This window comes from Anopheles moucheti, chromosome 3 (genome assembly GCF_943734755.1).
Source record: "Anopheles moucheti chromosome 3, idAnoMoucSN_F20_07, whole genome shotgun sequence".
Taxonomy (NCBI): Eukaryota; Metazoa; Arthropoda; class Insecta; order Diptera; family Culicidae; genus Anopheles; species Anopheles moucheti.
The window spans coordinates 50,827,710-50,845,593 of NC_069141.1; the positions used below are offsets into that span (position 1 = coordinate 50,827,710).

At 38.9% G+C, this 17,884-nt stretch overlaps 2 protein-coding genes across 2 annotated transcripts; both read right to left on the minus strand.

Annotated features, from left to right (window-relative positions):
* Positions 1–4,041: 4,041 nt before the first annotated feature.
* LOC128302796 (uncharacterized) lies at positions 4,042–17,611 on the minus strand. Its single transcript, XM_053039647.1, has 7 exons — positions 17,352–17,611; positions 17,054–17,282; positions 15,236–15,312; positions 5,088–5,214; positions 4,947–5,018; positions 4,755–4,844; positions 4,042–4,682 (listed from the first exon to the last, which is right to left on the minus strand). The coding sequence occupies exons 1-7, from the start codon at positions 17,397–17,399 to the stop codon at positions 4,042–4,044; spliced, it is 1,284 nt and encodes a 427-aa protein (XP_052895607.1). The 5' UTR covers positions 17,400–17,611.
* LOC128301660 (uncharacterized) lies at positions 9,552–13,893 on the minus strand. Its single transcript, XM_053038247.1, has one exon. The coding sequence runs from the start codon at positions 13,864–13,866 to the stop codon at positions 9,727–9,729; it is 4,140 nt and encodes a 1,379-aa protein (XP_052894207.1). The 5' UTR covers positions 13,867–13,893; the 3' UTR covers positions 9,552–9,726.
* Positions 17,612–17,884: the final 273 nt, after the last annotated feature.

The window sequence follows — 17,884 nt, forward strand, 5'->3', positions numbered from 1 at the left end:
GCTTTACAGAAAGAGCATGGCAACAACTTCCTATCATTAACAAAAGCGTGGGTTGCTTAGAAGAGATTTGTTTGTATGAAATTTTCTTTGTATCACGACACAATCACGAACAACGTCTGATACGGTTGGTTTTTCATAACGTTTTAAATTGTTTATCATACGATACCCTGGCGGCACAATTGTACGAATAGGCTAGCTGTCAAACCGATCAGCCTATGCTTCCCGTATGTAGATATGTGCGTGGTCGCGAGCGTGTGTATCACCCAGCTCGTCATCGTATCATTGGCTTGTGTGGCTTTGTACCTTGCGTTGTTTGGCTACAGGTTTCACTCTACGTTCGTGCCAAGTAGTTGCAGTTTGTGAAAAGTTTATCAAAGAGAACAGAACAACTGACCAAAGATTGTGCAAGGAATATACACCTTCAAGTAAGTACTTATTACATACATTAGCTGGAACTGTTGAAAAAGTTACAGTTTCTATTCAACATGTACCATAACTATATTTCCAGATGGCACAGAAGGGACACACTGCAGGAACCAGCAGCAATCGCAGGAAGACGATATCGACACACGGACAAACATCGAGGACGAGGACAATGCAATACTGGAAGTAGATGATCATTCCGGTAGGCATCATCATCATCATCCTGCGTTCATCGTGATAGGATGTTCCGATCGTGTGTTCCAGTTTCGGTCAGAATGCCTGACTAGAACTATTTTAAAGATTGTGCGGTAATGTATTGTAATATAAAAACATTGTAGTGAAATAAAAATTGTAAACAAAAAAAAACAATAAAAAATTTTTAATTAATATTTAATAACCTTGAGAAATAATAATCATTATGAACCTTGGGGGAAGCATCCGAACTGTCAATCTGAATTGTACGGATAGATCTTCTTCTTCGTACCCCTAATCGTACAATTGCAATTGCTCTAACCGCCCAGATCGCAAATGTCACTGAAAAGACGTCTTTTGGCGGTCTTACCGCCCGCCGTTAGACCGCCGAAAGACGTCTTTTTAACGAGGGTTTAGACCGATTTTGACATTTGCCGCAGCCAAAAAATTGGCAACGCTGCCAAAAACAAAATTTTCAGCTCCATCTCCCCTTCCCCTCTCACCCTTCCCTCTTGGTTGTTTTTTTCTTCTATGCATCCCTCAATCATTTTACCGTCTATATTTAGAATCGAACTCGTATTGCGTGTGTCTCAATCTTCAGTATGTTATGTATTTGTCTTTTACGTCTGTGTTGAGTTGGGGGTTAAAATAGGGCTATAAAAGCACCCATGATGGAGTCAAGCGATATATGCACTGCTGTGTATGTCTTCGTCATGAATTTGCGCTAGATGCACCAAATTGATGGTGCAATAAAAGGTCGGTATGTATTTTGGTTTCGTTGAAGCTTCAGCCTCAGAGAAAAGTGTTTCCTGGATTGAATGGAGGTATAAATAGTCTGTATTTAACATTCATTTTCAGACACTGATTCCAGTAGAACAGCATCATCATTAGCGTCATGAGTTTGTCTCGACTTGTTTTCGTGTGATCGTAGCGTAAACTAATGTAAATACATTAGAGGAGCAAATATTATGTAGCAAGAGTTCTGCTTGGAACCAAACGTGCGATAATAATTTAACTTTCACGACGAAGAATATCACATGCACATTCATAGGTCGGATGCGGTGATGAAAATTGTAACCTATTTTAACCACTGCGAGATGGCACTGGAGCTGTTGTGCGATGTAAAAGGATCATCTAAAGGTTAAGGACCCTCTTCTAGTACAAGATGGACCTGTATCATGGTAAAAAAGCACATTCATTTCTTTCATTCCTTTGGTTCTGCCGGCAGCATGATCATGACGGTGGTACCGGTTGCACGAACATGACGGTGATAAAGAAGCGAATAAGGCTTTATTCGCAATGGCAGAAGATGCAGAAGACTCCTCACTGTTATTTTCAACATGTAAACAACTGCATTTCATATAAATGCAGATAAAACTCGTTCGTTTCTGCAGCGGCTTCTCTCATGTTGTTTACGTGAGCTTCTTCTTCTTCTTCTTGGTGAAGGTGTGACAACCAATATGCTGCCCAAGGTACCAACATCAACAATAGCAATGCCCCCGAAGGTGGGCTATAACTTGCAAAATGTTGAAAAATCGTCTAAATGTTAATAAAACGTAGTTGTAAAATTAGTTAAAATCTTCTTAAAGTCATATAAGATAAAATTGCTGACCATAATGCAGTAAAAATGCCTTAAAACACGTGCACTCTTGAACTCTGTAGCGTAAATCGACAATGTTAGTCCGTCCTGCTGTCTTTTGCATTTTGGGCGGTGCGCTATCAGTACAATTGTGCTGCCAGGGTAGCCGGTTTTCTCCGACGCAAGACTGACAGTTGCAGTTTATTTTGGCAATGATTGTTAAGGCGCGTGTACACGAAGCCAAAAGGCACATCCGCGCGTAGCAAAATTGCAAATTAGTACTAAATGGCTTGGGAAATGTATTTATGGAAATATTTTATCCATCGCAATTATCAGTTTCTTCTTGATAATTATTAATAACTGGCTTTAAAGTATTTTTTAAAAACTGTATTTAACATGCTTCGGATTAAAAAACATCAAACTAACATTTGCTTCGTCTTGTATAATTTGTGTAATACCTCTCGTTTAGAAGTTTAAGTATTTATTGGCGAATACTAACTAGTAAACTGTAGTAATTGATTTCTTCAATTTTCTCTTGATTCCAATTAATTGTAATTCAGGAAATACTAACGTGTCGACTTACGTTACTAGGAAATATGTGAAATGTCATTTTTTGTCAGATCCGCGTAAGTCGAAAACCGCGTAACTCGGGTGTTGACTGTATATGATTGGTGAATCAAAATTTTATTTCCAACTTATGCGAGAAAATGGTTAAAACACGCTAGAAAGAAACAACCAGGTTCAGTCTGAGCAGGGACTAACTCTTAGTCCGTTTAAGTCGTCCGCAAGCACAGAGGGGAGGCGTGTTAGTTACAAATTGAGACGGACTGATGGCGTTGATGCATCCGCCAGAAAGACCGGGATTATGGATTGATATACGACAATCGTCCGTGAGAGATGAAGAGAAGTTATGTGACAATCCAAGATGACCAAGCGGTTGCAACACCTGATAAGTAAGTAAGTATTTAACTTTAATTACCATACTATATTTATTCATCAATTACATTTACAGTATAGTCCATCTGTCTTATGTAACATGTATATGTCGTCTTAAGAATAGAAATTCATTGCATTACATTGTAATGCTTATTTGTATATTATTCGCCGTACAACCCACTTTCTGGCGTTTAACATACGATATTGTTATTGCTGTAATCTTCTCCAATTTTTTTTTAATGTACACACTGTCTTTCACTAACAGTCATCTTTGAAAATTCACGTACTCTTGTAATCGTAACGTTAATGTACTACCCTTCCAACTACACTGAGTTAAAAAATCAAATTAAGAGCTCCGTTGAAATGGTTCTCAACGTCCTGCGCAGACATCAACCTTTTGAAGCGTTTCGCCATGCTTTGCATGTTTTTGTCAGTGGAATTCCTCCAGCTTATCCAACTTCCAGCTTCCTTGGATTTGTTATCTGAAATTATTGAATTGGACCTAGCTTCGAGAAAATCTTTGTACAGTTGCTGAAATTCTCACAGTTGATCGAGGGTTTAGTGAAATGATAATGATAATCTTGGGAACAATTTGTTGTTCAGCAAATATTTTTTGACAAATTATTTAAGCGCTGGTGTCAGTGAAACTGTTGAACACGATGCATAATTCAGTAGAGATGTTGAAGTATTAGATTTACTAGCATCAGGATAAGTCAACGAACGCCTTTCGCCAACAACATAATATGTAACGGAATTTCTGTACCACAAATTGAAACACGCTATGTGTAACTGATGTAATATAAGCGAATCCAACAATTAAAATGAACAAAATTCAAATACAGTTTGTAACACTACGACTAATGCTAAAACTATGAATATACTACGAAATTAAATATCAAAAAACTAAATTATCAACTACCTCTATGTTTCTGATGGCAGGAAGTCATTTTTGTTGCAACTATATGGATACGACTCTTTGCGTGTTTCAGTTTTAGTTTAAGAAAATCGGCGACATATTTTGGCGTCGGCACAACCGTTTCGTTAGAACCTATTCTCCTAAACATATCTATGACATTCGTAAATTTTCTTAACTCCACTTTAGGTACATTTGTCCTACTGCAACCCGTCCAAGTTATGTTTGCAAAAAAAGGTTTGCTAAACAGCAAATCAATCGCCTGGTGCAGACGATTATTTACATCCTTGCAAAATATTTGATTTTTCAAAAAGTTATACACTTCTTGTTTATACTCCTCATCTTTCATTAAAAGGTTTTCGAAACTCTCTAACTCTGCTTCATTCTCCATTGCTCCTAACATAAAGTTCGTCCGAGGAATTAGCCCTTCTCTCGGAATGCTTTCTACAACGCGTTCCTCTTGTCTATTTGTTTGCCTTTTTCGGGAAGTGTAGCGTAGTGCGGCGTTCAATTTAGCCGCTAATTGCTTTTTTAACAAAGCGTTTTCTCCCTCCAACTGTTTCAACCTATGTTCGCTTTGCCGCAACAGCTCTTTGTGGTTGCAGCACTTTCCGTTTGAGAAATTTGGGGTTACGTTTGCTAAAACCGATCAAACATATTATAAAAAAGCTGATAGATAACAATCATACAATTTTGTTTCAATAATTTTACCTTTTTCATCAATGTGCAGCGGCGTTGGAGACGTGGGTACTACTACTTTCACTGGTTCAGATTTTGTCTTTGTGGTCAACTTGCCAGTTTCTGGAATATAAATGTACAATATATATATATTATAGCATATCTTGATGTAGCATATACATAATGTAATAGGTAAAATTCTTAAAATAATTTGTACATACTAACCAGTAGGTATTAGGACACCAGTGCTATCACTTCCGGGTAACGACGGTATAGCCACGATTCGATAATTAAGATCTATAAAAAAGAAGTACACATTAAATGTAATGTATTTTACAATGTAACATTGCACTATACTATACGCACTATGCGGTAGATCGAACACTGGAACTCTGACGAGATTCACATTTGACGATGAGGCGGAAATGGGGCTAACGATGTTCGAGGCAATGGTGATTTGATTGATGTTATTGTTTTGAGGTAACATAAAACTCTGTTGAAGAGAAAAAAAACAATAAAATGCGTGCATTTTTTAGGCATGTGATATCAACTGTTACAATACACTATGCAAGTCGCATAACTCTCGACGATTCTCGATAAAACTTATGCATTGGTAACTCGCGGTACGATCATAATTCGGTACGTAAGCTTACTCATAGGTCAAAGCAATTTTTTTTAATAGGACTAGCTATATTGGCCTGCTTACACGGCTATGCAAGAGAACTATGCAGTGTACTCAAACTTCTTCTTTGTAATCGACACTAGAGGTCCATTTCTGGCTTTTTTTACTTTATTTACCCGTAGCCAGATAGTCAGTCCTGTCGGAGGTTTGGTCCACCCCGTGCTCAAGCTTCTATTCTTCCCTATTACTTCAACGTATTCATGTATTCTATCACTTGAGGATTTTTGACCTCAAGATTTTCATAATTTTTCATCTTTCCGTAAATTATTCTACAGCTTGATGCTAGAATAGAAGCTATGCTTGTTTTAACTTCCGTAACATTCGCCTGCTTTGCGATTCTCGTCGTCGGATATTGTTTTCTCTCACCGAATTTAAAATGTCCTGCATGCATGTTACGGAACTGTACTGTGGTGGAGTATTGTGCTTAGTATTTCTGATTGTCGAAATTTTTGCCAGTTTGCAAGCCGCAGTTTGCAAGCCGGTAATGATGTATTAACAGAAACAATCTGTCAGTGTACTACGACATATCTAACATGGTTGAATATTATTCAACGGTCGATTTGAATGCGGCAGCTGGTTTCGACCGTTTGGTTGTAGAGGACGCCACATCGGTGCGGTGCAACCGATCGAGCCGAGCACGTCCGAACTAAGTGGATCAACGACCAGGAGAGAGAAATGGCACTCTAAAAAGCTAACCCGGCGAACAAGGAAGTGATTTTTTAGCTCCTCTTAAATAGCCAAATCTGAGGCAATCGAATTGGCAAATAAAGTGTGCTAAAATAAGTCCTGTTTGTGTGTTTTACTATGTTTGTGGGATTTAAGTATTTGAAAGAAGGCTGTTGCTTGTCGCAACAAGCATTGTCATAGAATAAGACTAAAACCATATCGGAATCTCTCTCTTCTGTTTGATATTACAACCTCATGGGTCTTTCTGATTTTCTTGGTTTTTACTTATTTGAAGCTTGTTTGTAGGTCCACCTGGTTTGTAGGTCCAGCTTATGGAGAAACGGCCCGAAGAGAATTTAGCACTAGCCCTGTTGTTCCAATTTGATAGAAAATGTATTGCAATATTTTTTGTTGAAATCGCATTTCAACCCATGCGAAATCATAGTTGGCAATATCGTGTGTGCTAAAAGAGGTGTCGTTTTTTACATTGGAAAGTCAGTTTATTTAAGAAACAATCCAATTATTGAGTGCTGTGTTTCCTTATTATTTGAGAACGACTATCAAATTGTGCCTGAATATAAGGAACGATAAGGATCGCCTAAAACATAAACTTGAACGAAACATACCGCGACGAATTTTTACCTAGTACCTGCGACGAAAAAAAATACCTTTGACAGGAAAGTCGTATAAGTTGTTGGAATAATAAGGAATCGAAAAGAAAATGTGATCCAAGTATTGACGTTATGGTTTTAAGATAAACTTTTCAGATCATTTATCCACGAACCCGAAATTCCTGAAGCCTCAATTAATAAAACCCAATGAACTTGCCGAGTCGGCCTACGTTGGTTTCCAGTTAGGTTAAGGTGTGGGGTAAGGTTTATTCCACCGATAAGCCTTGTGCACATGTCTTTCACTACACATGCCAAGTCGCTTCATGAATTCACTGACAACTGTTTACTAAAAAGTAGGAACGATTTGGATACTGTAACTTGAGCGATCTAACTGACTTATCGATAATCAGCGCTACAGTATCCTTAGCGCTTACAAACGTTTATATATAGATCTTTACAACAAATCAAGGCCGCTATTTGCACAAATCGGCTCGCATCAGCGATTTGCGCCAAATGAACTGAACAACTTGGTTGTGTTTTTAATCAAATTCGTATGAGCGTATATTCTATTTCCGCTTAATGTGTGCATTTAGTGCTTAATGAATCTTTTGCGAAGAGTCATTCGTATGAATCCATAACGGGGAGTCATTCAAATCATAGTTCGGCTCTCAAAAGATTCATGAATCTCTAGGGAAATTTGATTTAAAAACTTTTCGGGTAATTCAGAAATAGGTATTTTGTTCAGGTAAAATAAGTTGTACAACTTTTATCAAACAGAACAGATTGAACAAATGTAATTTTGAAGTTGGTTTTGTAAATATCAATTCTGGGTAATTGAGTTCAGCACTATATTTATTAATTATATGATACAGAATACAATTTATCGGCTTTGGCTATAAAATACCTATAGTTTCCGAAATTAAGAATTAATTCTGAATTAAGAATCTTCGATGATTCATGAATCGTGAGGATTTTTGAATCTTTAGAATAGAATTCAGATTCTTTCATTAAATTCAAAGATTCAATCAGATTCATGTAATTGAATCAGATTTACCCACCACTAATACAAACTCCACAACAGAACGAATACGCCTGGCAGAGGTCGTATATTTCCCAGTGTTAGAAAACCACTGGTTTGCTAACGAAAACTAAGAAAACAAGACTTTTTTGCCGAACACGTTTCTATCGTGTGTGCCATTCCTTCCTGGTCGTATGAAAAAGAGGTCGCAGGCGCATTCTGCGACCGGTTTTATCCTATTTTTCTTCTTCCTCCTCTAAGTCGTTTTTCACTTTTCCCAAGCTCTCTGACAGGTCGTTGGGAACTTTTCACCCACTGTTGTAGTGTTCCCAACACCCAGCGAGCCAAATTTCGTTTAATTGTTTTAAAAATTTTTCACTGAGCGTGCACCACGGGTAAGGTAAATGTTGTGAAACGTTTTGTAACCATTTATTTCAAAATGGTTTATTTGATGCATTCTGGGACACCATTGCACTGCCTCCACAACACACGAGCGAATGATACAGCTAGATGAAGCAAACTCCTCCAATGGGTAAATTAGGAGCGCGCAGCCTGACTGACTAGTTACCGTGGGGCTACTGTCAAAGCTTACTTGGCTATTTGTATAGAACATCACCCATTTTTGGGTGGTACGGCCAGGCGTTAACGATTGACATCACACAAATTTGGGTGATGCGACGTTGAACGTGTTAAAACAATACTGTTTATAATAATAATAATAATAATAATACAGGTCAATGCATATCCCAGACCTAGTGGTTCGCTATGTTGAGCTTAATTTTGACATTTGCATGAAAAAGTGTTTACAAAAAATTAGTAATGAAATACACACAATATGTAGCTTCTGTGGCGGATTCAATTACTTGAAGGCCATGAGTGGTATGGTAGGCCATGAGTTGGCGCCCATCAGTAGATTCCTGCTCGTCGACCTTCAAGAGGGACCCCTTTTCTCTTTTTCTCACACGAACAGAGGCGAATACAAACACTTTTAACAAACTAGCTTTCTACGGAGTCCCCTTTGATGACTGGGCCTAAAGCGACCCTACATCGGAATACCGTAGGATCCGCCAATGGTTGTTGGCATCCTTGTTACTTAAAGTACGGGCTCCAGAATAAACGCATAGTCTGCTCTTCGGAATAATCGTCTCTGCGTAGCAACACTTTTGTAAGGACGAAAAACAGATACAATTATTCATCTAACTGTCAAAAAAGTTTGCTTGTCATTTTACTCTATATGCATCGACCTTTATTCTATACTAACTTCGCTGCTACGATTGGTGACTTACTTAAACTATGTTTACTCCAATTTAATATTTTTTCAATCCACCACGCAGCAGTGCCATCAAATTTTCTGTGTATATGTGTAGCGAGTTGCTTCAATTGAATATGTACAAGAATATTCTACACATGGCATTGCCGTAAAACTTATAGCAATTGTAAAAAAATTATATTATATTTAAAAAATATTATAATTATAGAATTATAACATTTTGCTATTTCTTCTTGGCGTAAAACGACATACTATTTCATGCTTGCACTTTCTGACTTCCTAACCTTATTTTACCACGTAGCCAGAAATTCAGTCCTTGCTGCCAGTGATTGGTTTTTATGAGATTTTGAACCAGTCCTGTCGTGTGAAGACCGGCGCCGCTACTGATTTACAGCCGGGTCGTAACGCTTCGTAACGTATGAATCGCAAATTTTAGAAGGGATACTACATACTTTTCCCATGACTGAAACTGAAACTCATGGCTTTTCAGCATGGTCAAATGAGAACTGTAATCGACATAGTTCGCAGGTTTTAGATATCATATTTTATTTATGCATCAATTGCATTTACATTATTATTCATTCGCCTTGAACATACTTCATTAATTCACCGCAAAAAACAATACTAACTGCTGGTAGTACAAATAACCTAAACTCCAATAACACGAGATTCTAGTCCTTTCATTGCATACATAATGCATGATGTATTGTATTCTAACTTTTGATTTGTGTAACTTTTCCGTACATTCCCTATTTTTGTTACTTTATGAGTGTCCTGTGTTTAGCGTTATATATGTTTATTTTGAAAAACTTCTCCAGTTCCGCTTTTCTCAGGGTGTGCACACTATCCTCTGCCAACAGTCGTAGCAGATTTTGAAAATTCACATATTTTTGTAATCCTATAGATGATCTACTACCCACCCAACTACACTGAGTTAAAAAATCAACTCCCACCACCAAATTAAGAGCTTCGTTGAAACGATTTTCAACGCCTTGCGCAGACATTAACCTGTTTAAGCGTTTCGCCATGCTCTGCATATTGTTCTCAGAGTTCAGGAATTCCTCCAGCGTATCCAACTCTTCCTTGGTTTTGATATCTGATATTATCGAATTCGACCCAGCATCAGGTGAAACCTTTGTAGTCGTTCTGGTTTCTAGTGAAATTTGTCTAGTTGTCCTAGTCTCTAGTGGAATTCCCATAGTAGATCTAGATTCTGGTGAAATTTTTGAAGTGGACCCAGCGTACATAACTGGGTCAATCGATTGCGTTTTGGGGACAAAAGCGCTGTTTGATTTTATCAACGCTAGTAAAATTTCTTTAGTGGAACTAGTATCTGATGAAACTTTCAAAGTCGACCCAGCGTACATAGTTGGTTCAATCGATTGCGTTTGATGGATGGAAGCGCTGTTTGATTTTGTAAAAGCAGATATAATTTCCTTAGTAGACTTAGTCGCTGATGAAAATTTCGATTTCGAAGCGCTGTTTGAAATTTCCTTAGTAGACCTAGTCTCCAGTGAATTTTTCGAAGTCGATCCAGTACCTATAACTGAGTCAATCGGGAGAATTTTGTGAAAACTTGCGCTGTTTGTTTTGCGTTGTCTAAGTTTACAAACGCTCTTTCTTATACCTTTGTAGAGTAATCTACCTTTCGCATTGTATAGTTTGGTTTTTAACAGCTTCACATAGTCAATCGTTTCCAGGCTATTCACACCTTTTTCCGCTACAAGTCGTAACAATTTTTGCAAGTTCCCATAGTGTTGTAAACCTATTTTTGACCCGGCTTTGCCACCGCCCAGCCAACTGCACTGGGTTAAAAATTCAGCTCCCATAATAATGTAAAGAGCTTCGCTGAAACGATTTACAGCATCATTGGTGGTGAGTAAACTGCTTAAGCGTTCTATCATGCTCTGCATGTTGCTTTCCGTGCCAAGAAATATGTCCAGATTATCTAACTCTTCCTTAGATTTCACTGGTGTAATTTCCGTAGCTGACTCAGTGTCACTGTAGTTGATCTCATGGACGGTTGTGCTGTTTTTTTTGCGTTTTTTACATACACGTTTCCTCAAACCTCTAAAGCGTAATCTGCTTTTAGCGTTATACAGTTTAGATTTAAAAATGCTTTCAAACTCTGTCCTATGCATCCGGTGCACACCATTTTCTGCCACAAGTAGTAGCAGTTTTTGTAAATTCACGTACCGCCTCATAGCTAGCTTTGGCCGACTACCAATGCCCGTCCAGCTGCATTCGGTTAAAAACTTATCATCAACAACAATATAAAGCGCTTCAGAAAAACGGTTTGCAACGTCATGTGCAGAAATTAATTTGTTCAGGCGTTCTACCATGCCCCGCATATTGTTGTCAGTGTTGAGAAATTCCTCCAACTCATCCAACTCTTCCTTGGATATAACTGGTGAAATTTTCTCATCAGACTCAATGGCCTGATCATCGCTGGACTTGCTTTTGAACATAGTTTCGAAACGCAAGCTGCATTTCGCGTTATGTATAGTTGATTTCAAAATCTTCTCAAATTCCGCCTTTTCCAGGTTGTGGACACCATTTTCTACCACAAGCTGTAGAAAACGTTGAAAGTTTACGTACCGTCTTAAAGCTATCTTTTTCCGCCCGTTAACATCATCCATCCAGCTAAACTTGGTTAAAAATTCAACGCCCACAACAATACGAAGAGCATCGTTCAAACGATGTACAGCGTCATCCGCAGTCAGTAAATTGTTAATGCTTTCTACCATGGTTTGCATATTTTTCTCTGCATTAAGAAATTCCTCCAGCTTATCCAGTTCTAATTTTGATTTTACCGTTGAAATTTCCGTAGCCGATTCAATGACCATGACACGGTCACTGGAGTGAGCTTCCTGAATGCCCGTGTTGTTTAAATTGCGTTTTCTAAATTTACAAGCGCTTTTCCTGATATTTTTGAAATGCAATCTACCTTTAGCGTTATTTAATTTAATTTTTAAAATCTTTTCAATCTCTTTCCTTTCCAGGCTGTGCACACCATCTTCTGATACAAGCCGTAACAGATTTTGAAAATTTACGTACTGTCTCAAGGCTACCTTTGTTCCACCACTGCCACTACCCGTCCAGCTGCACTGGATTAAAAACTTATCATTAACAACTATATAAAGAGCTTCGCACAAACGATTTACAACGTCATCCGCAGTCAATAAGCTTTTTATGCGGTCTACCATGCTCTGCATATTGTGCTCAGTGCTGAGAAATTCCTCCAACGTATCCAACTCCTCCTTCGTTTTGACTGACGTAACATCCGTAGTCGATCCAGCATCGACGCTGTCGGAATTTGGAATTCGAATACTATTCCTGATATTTTTCAAACGGAACCTACCTTTAACGTTAAATATATTTGATTTTAAAATCTTCTCGAACTCTACCCTTTCCAGGCTAGGCACACCATTTTCTGCTACAAGCAGTAGAAGACTTTGAATATTAACGCACTGCACTAGGCCTGTAGTTGGTTTACTACGACCCAGCCAACTGCACTGAGCTAAAAATTCATCACTGACAACCATATGAAGAGCTTCACTCAAACGATTTGCGGCGGCTTGCGCAAATACTAAGCTGTTTAAATGATTCGCCATGCTCTGCATATTGCTCTCAGTGTTGAGAAAGCTTTCCAGCCTATCCAACTCTTCCTTGGATCTGACTGGTATGCTTTCTGTGAGCGACCTACAGTCAATGACTCGGACACACGCGTGGGTATCGTGGTTGATGTTTGACTTTTGATTTTCATATCTAGAAACTGCCTTCCTGATATTTTTAAAGCGTATTCGTCCTTCAACGTTAAGCATACAGAATTGTAAACATTTCTCGAACTCCGTCTTTTCCAGGCTGTGTACACCATTCTCTGCTACAAGCTGTAGAAGATTTTGAATATTTACGCACTGCTTTAGGTCTATCGTTGGCGTTCCTCTACCACTGCCCAGCCAACCACACTGGGCTAAAAGATCATCACTAACAACCAGATCAAGTGCATCGCTTAAACGTTTGGCAGCGTCTTCAGCAGCTATTAAGCTGTTTAAGCGTTGCACAATGCTCTGCATATTGTTCTCAGTGTTCAGAAATCCTTCCAGTCTATTCAACTGTTCCTTGGATGTGGCTGGAATAATTTCAGTAATAGATACAGTATCGAAGAATGGATCAACTTCTAGAACTTTGGTGGATTTGCGTTGTCTAAGTTTACAAACGCTCTTTCTTATACCTTTGTAGAGTAATCTACCTTTCGCATTGTATAGTTTGGTTTTTAACAGCTTCACATAGTCAATCGTTTCCAGGCTATTCACACCTTTTTCCGCTACAAGTCGTAACAAATTTTGCAAGTTCCCATAGTGTTTTAAACCTATTTTTGGCCCGCCTTTGCCACCGCCCAGCCAACTGCACTGGGTTAAAAATTCAGCTCCCATAATAATATAAAGAGCTTCGCTGAAACGATTTACAGCATCATTGGTGGTGAGTAAACTGCTTAAGCGTTCTATCATGCTCTGCATGTTGCTTTCCGTGCCAAGAAATATGTCCAGATTATCCAACTCTTCCTCCGATTTCACTGGTGTTATTTCCGTGCTAGACCCAGGATCGATAATGGAGTCATTGGAGAAGACGTTTTTGATACATCTGTCTGTTGGTAAATTTACTGAGCGTTGAACAGAACTGGACGAAGGGACGCTTGTGGAGAGGATTTGTCGCGGCGAATCGACATGGCCATTGAAGTACACCAGCGGAGGAGGGTTTGTTGATCTTGCAATAGACTGGGTGCACCTGGAAGCAGGAATGCGAACATTGCCCGCCGACTTGATGATCGAGGGCGTGATGTTCAGAGAGCGTGCAACCGGAACATTAACTCTGTTGGACGATGAATGTCCACCCATTTCCTGCCAAGTCCATGATTCCACGGTAGAGCAGGAAAGTGTTTCGTCTCTGGAATATTCCTATAATAAAAAAATGGTTGGCTTAAGTTCGGCTATTCCAACTCTTAATCCAACGATTTGTGGCGATGGTTTTGTCACGCAGCGGGACTCCTGCAATCGCTTCCAAAGGCATCATATAACATTTAACACATCAGCTTAGCGATTCCGTTGCTTATTGGAGAAATATATTCCTGGTTGTTGTTAATTTATTTAACGATTCTTTTTCGGTTGCTGATGCCTACACAGCAGTTTCACCGAACTCCCGAATGTTCGAATGAGACTCTTCACTTGGAATTTGATACTCACGACATGAGGATGCTTTACCAACGAAGCTTTCCGACTCGATAACATATCTAAATCTAATTGCGCTTGCTGTTGCGCAATTTCATACCCAATCTAGATATTTTTTCGTTAGAACAAACAGTGGGTAATGTAAAGTTGATCTTTAATCAATTCAAATCACTTCTGAATAAGTGCTGGAAGTGCTTACCAACTAATAAAATCCCGAGGCAGCTAAGCAAACGATTAGAATGAACCATTAACAGGAAGTGCAAACCCGGTTGGTTTCGGATGGCTCGGTGGTATATCGGTAGCGACGCTGGTCTTTACACGACAGGATCGGTCCAAAATCCCTCCCAGATCAATCCCCGAATTCCTTGACTATCCAGTTTACGGGTAAATAAAATAAAAAATGACAGACCCCAGACCTCTTGAGATTGTAGTGTCACTATCATTGAACTCACTTGTAATGTTGGTTAGTTTATTTGAGATGTAAATACATATGGTCCCCGAGATATGCTATTATACCGGACCGCTAAAACCCGGAAAATCCGCGTATCTCGAATTCCCGCGTAAGTCGAATCCCGGGAGTAAAATCTTTTGGTTTTCAAAGTTAAATAGTTCATTTCCTTCTCTGCACTTAATTTATACAGCAAATCAGGCGACTTTTTACAAGAATACTATAAACTGATTAAAAATAAATGTTACAAATATGATCAATGTGAATTAAGGTTCCTAGTTTTTGAACGCAGCATCGCCTCCACGTAAAAAACATCGATAGGGGAATACAGTGTGTTAAAAAATGATATGAGTTGTTCGTCCGAAAAATCCAACGCACGTGAATAATTTTTGTTTCACAATTCCAACATAGTGATTTAAATCGCGAAAGACTTCTACGTCATGAATCAATGGATTTTCATAAAACTTGCAGGGTTCAATTAGCGATTGCATATTGTTAGGCACCCAAAGACAAATCAGCAACAGCCTTTTAACATATTTCTTATTGCTTATAAAACGTGTGTAATATATATAAATTAAAAATGCTACTTACCGATACACTCTGATTTTTCTTATCGGTCGATTTGTACGCTAATTTTGCATCGTCACTTTTTTTCTTCTTCTTTGGACCTAGAAATGTACAAAAAAAATATACTAATTATACTAAAAGAAATGATAAAAAATCAACATAGCTGGGAAGATAAAGAGGAATATGCTTCCTTTATTCCGATAGATTCTAAAGATCTTCAGATTACAAATGTGTTTTTTTTTAATTTACTGTAAATGGTTCTTTATGATGAAGCTTGGTACTACTGTGGTTTCCACGGTGTACCGGTGTATTCTGGTTTTTTCGTTTGATTGATCTAAATTATCCGATCTGAACAAAGTACCATCACTCTGGAAAGTTTTTCGAGCAACTTTGCAGTTTTCGAGGACACTATAGGTTTTGTAGGTCGTGAGATGTATTTTTGAGATTTAAGACTATGTTTATGGAAATGCAGTTCAAGCTCGTGCTCTACCTGCCTGGCCTATATGCTAGAAGAATATGCTTTTGTTAAAAAAGTGAATGTGAGATGGAATCGAAGCGCGTTTCACTCGACGGGATAATTTTTCGAAGGAAACGAGTGGAGATAAGCGTGGACGAATTGGACCTGAAACCGATAAACAATTCGACAAAGATATTTAGCGTGGTAAAACTACCACGTATAAATGTCGTCATGATCACTCGCAAGCTATGTATTCACACCGGTACGGCATGACATGTTGAAGGATTTCTATCTGAATCTAAAACCAGTACAACCAGTAGAAGTCTGCGGCACGTGTATCTTGGAGAAACAATACTGAAAACTAATCGATGGAAATCAAGATTTAGAGAATTTTCTATCTTCTCTTGGTGAACCGATCGATCCGCCATGTTGACAACAAGAGTGGTAAACAGTAGTAAAAAGGACGCATTATAGTTTTGCTTTGAACGAAATGAGGGAGAAAGAGTTCTTCGACAGTAGTTACATTAATCTGAAAGCAATTGAGATATCGAAACAGTTTCAGAGGCACAAAGAATTTTGTATGCAGTGGCATAAATACATGTGGATATAGGTTCGCTTTGCGATCCTGGGATCAACAACCAGATTATTTTACCAGTTGTCTGCTGCTTGGTCTCCAGCCACACGATGAAAGGATTCTGAACGCCAGACGATTGTTCATAGGCGGACTATTGAATACCATCAACATTCACAAAACTCCCCATGCCTTAAGCGCGAAGTCCTGGTTCGCGGTAGATGATCTGAGTACAGCGTTTGGATCTTCAGACCGGATCCTGCTCATGTGCCGACGTTTGCGACGCGTTCGAAGCTGGCATGTCGAACACGGTATTTATATTGTGTAAGCTATCGAGTGGGTCCTGCACCACGTTGAATGACAAATTAATTACAATTGCATAACTTTCCAATTAAGCGAAAGATGAGTCTTCTGCTTCACAACAATCTCAAGAGTACTAGGTCTATCATTTTTGGCTTTCTTTGACTTCCGGGGCTGGGTAGGGTTTTCCTCGGTCCTGCTGGCGCCGCTACCAAATATCGTGTGATATTATTGATATCCTGAGCCGTGACCCGGCCGATTAAAGGATGGTTCTAGAGAGTCATTATATGACCAATATGATTAATTGATTTAGCCAAAACAGATATGTATGTTAATTTTACCGAATAACGACGGTGAATTCTTACGATCATTAACTAAAAATGAATCTAATTCTAAAGTGATCATTGTACACAAACCGTCATGAGCTCATGATCCTCGCTTTTCCAATCTCTAGAAAAAAATGTTTCGATGCCCAGGAGCCTAGGAAAAAAATAGATAAGTAGAAGAAACTTACTTGATTCTACGGCATAGTCACAGTCCTCGGTATCTGCATCTGGTTCAGTTTTGATGGCAAATTCTTGTAATATCATAAACGGATCTTCATTTGCCATAACAGTTTCGCCGATTGCTATTTCATCATTCAATGGGTCCCTGATGCTACTATCCCACGAGCTTGCCAGCCTGAGAAATTCTATTTCCGGTTCCAGGTCCGGTTCAGGTTCTTCTTTCATCCTCACCGATCGCTATTATGGAGAAAAAGGGACACATAGAAGTTAACGACGCGATAACAAAGCATGCTCGTGATCACCTACCGACGGAGTTAGTTTTTTTCGGCCGTGTTGGTTTAATGGATCTCCCATTGTCACAGGTAACAAAACATCAACAATCAGCGTCACAGAAAGATTATGATAGTTTTATTGCCAATGCTACAACTCAATTCGTATCCTTTCTGTCATAGACAGACAATGACCACAAATTACTGTCGTTAACAGAAGCGTACGTTATTAATAGGTGTTGTTTTGTACGATATTTTCTTATTTCACGACACAATCGCGTAGGACGTCCGGCGTAGTTGGCTTCTCGGAATGTTTTGAATGGTTTTTCGTATGATGGCCGCTGTTGACAGTTCCTTTTTTGCAATGATTGTTAAGGCGCGTGTATACGAAGCCAACAGGCACACCAGCACATAGCAACGTTGAAGTTTAGTACTAAATGATTTTTGGAAAAAATCAGTTCTACATAATTATTGGTAATCACGGTATTCAAATTACTTTGATCAGCTTGAAGGTGAACACAACCAACAGAGGGGTTGCTACCGATCATTCACCTTGTTCATCAGGTCCTA

Bases quoted from the DNA above. Each gene is read 5' to 3' on its own strand.
- LOC128301660 (XM_053038247.1), bottom strand. From the start codon at position 13,866: ATGGGTGGACATTCATCGTCCAACAGAGTTAATGTTCCGGTTGCACGC.
- LOC128302796 (XM_053039647.1), bottom strand. From the start codon at position 17,399: ATGGGAGATCCATTAAACCAACACGGCCGAAAAAAACTAACTCCGTCG. The intron at 5,215-15,235 runs GTAAGTAGCATT...TCTCTTCAACAG, and splicing joins AGAAAAATCAGAGTGTATCG to AGTTTTATGTTACCTCAAAA. The intron at 5,019-5,087 runs GTGCGTATAGTA...TCTTTTTTATAG, and splicing joins AGTGTTCGATCTACCGCATA to ATCTTAATTATCGAATCGTG.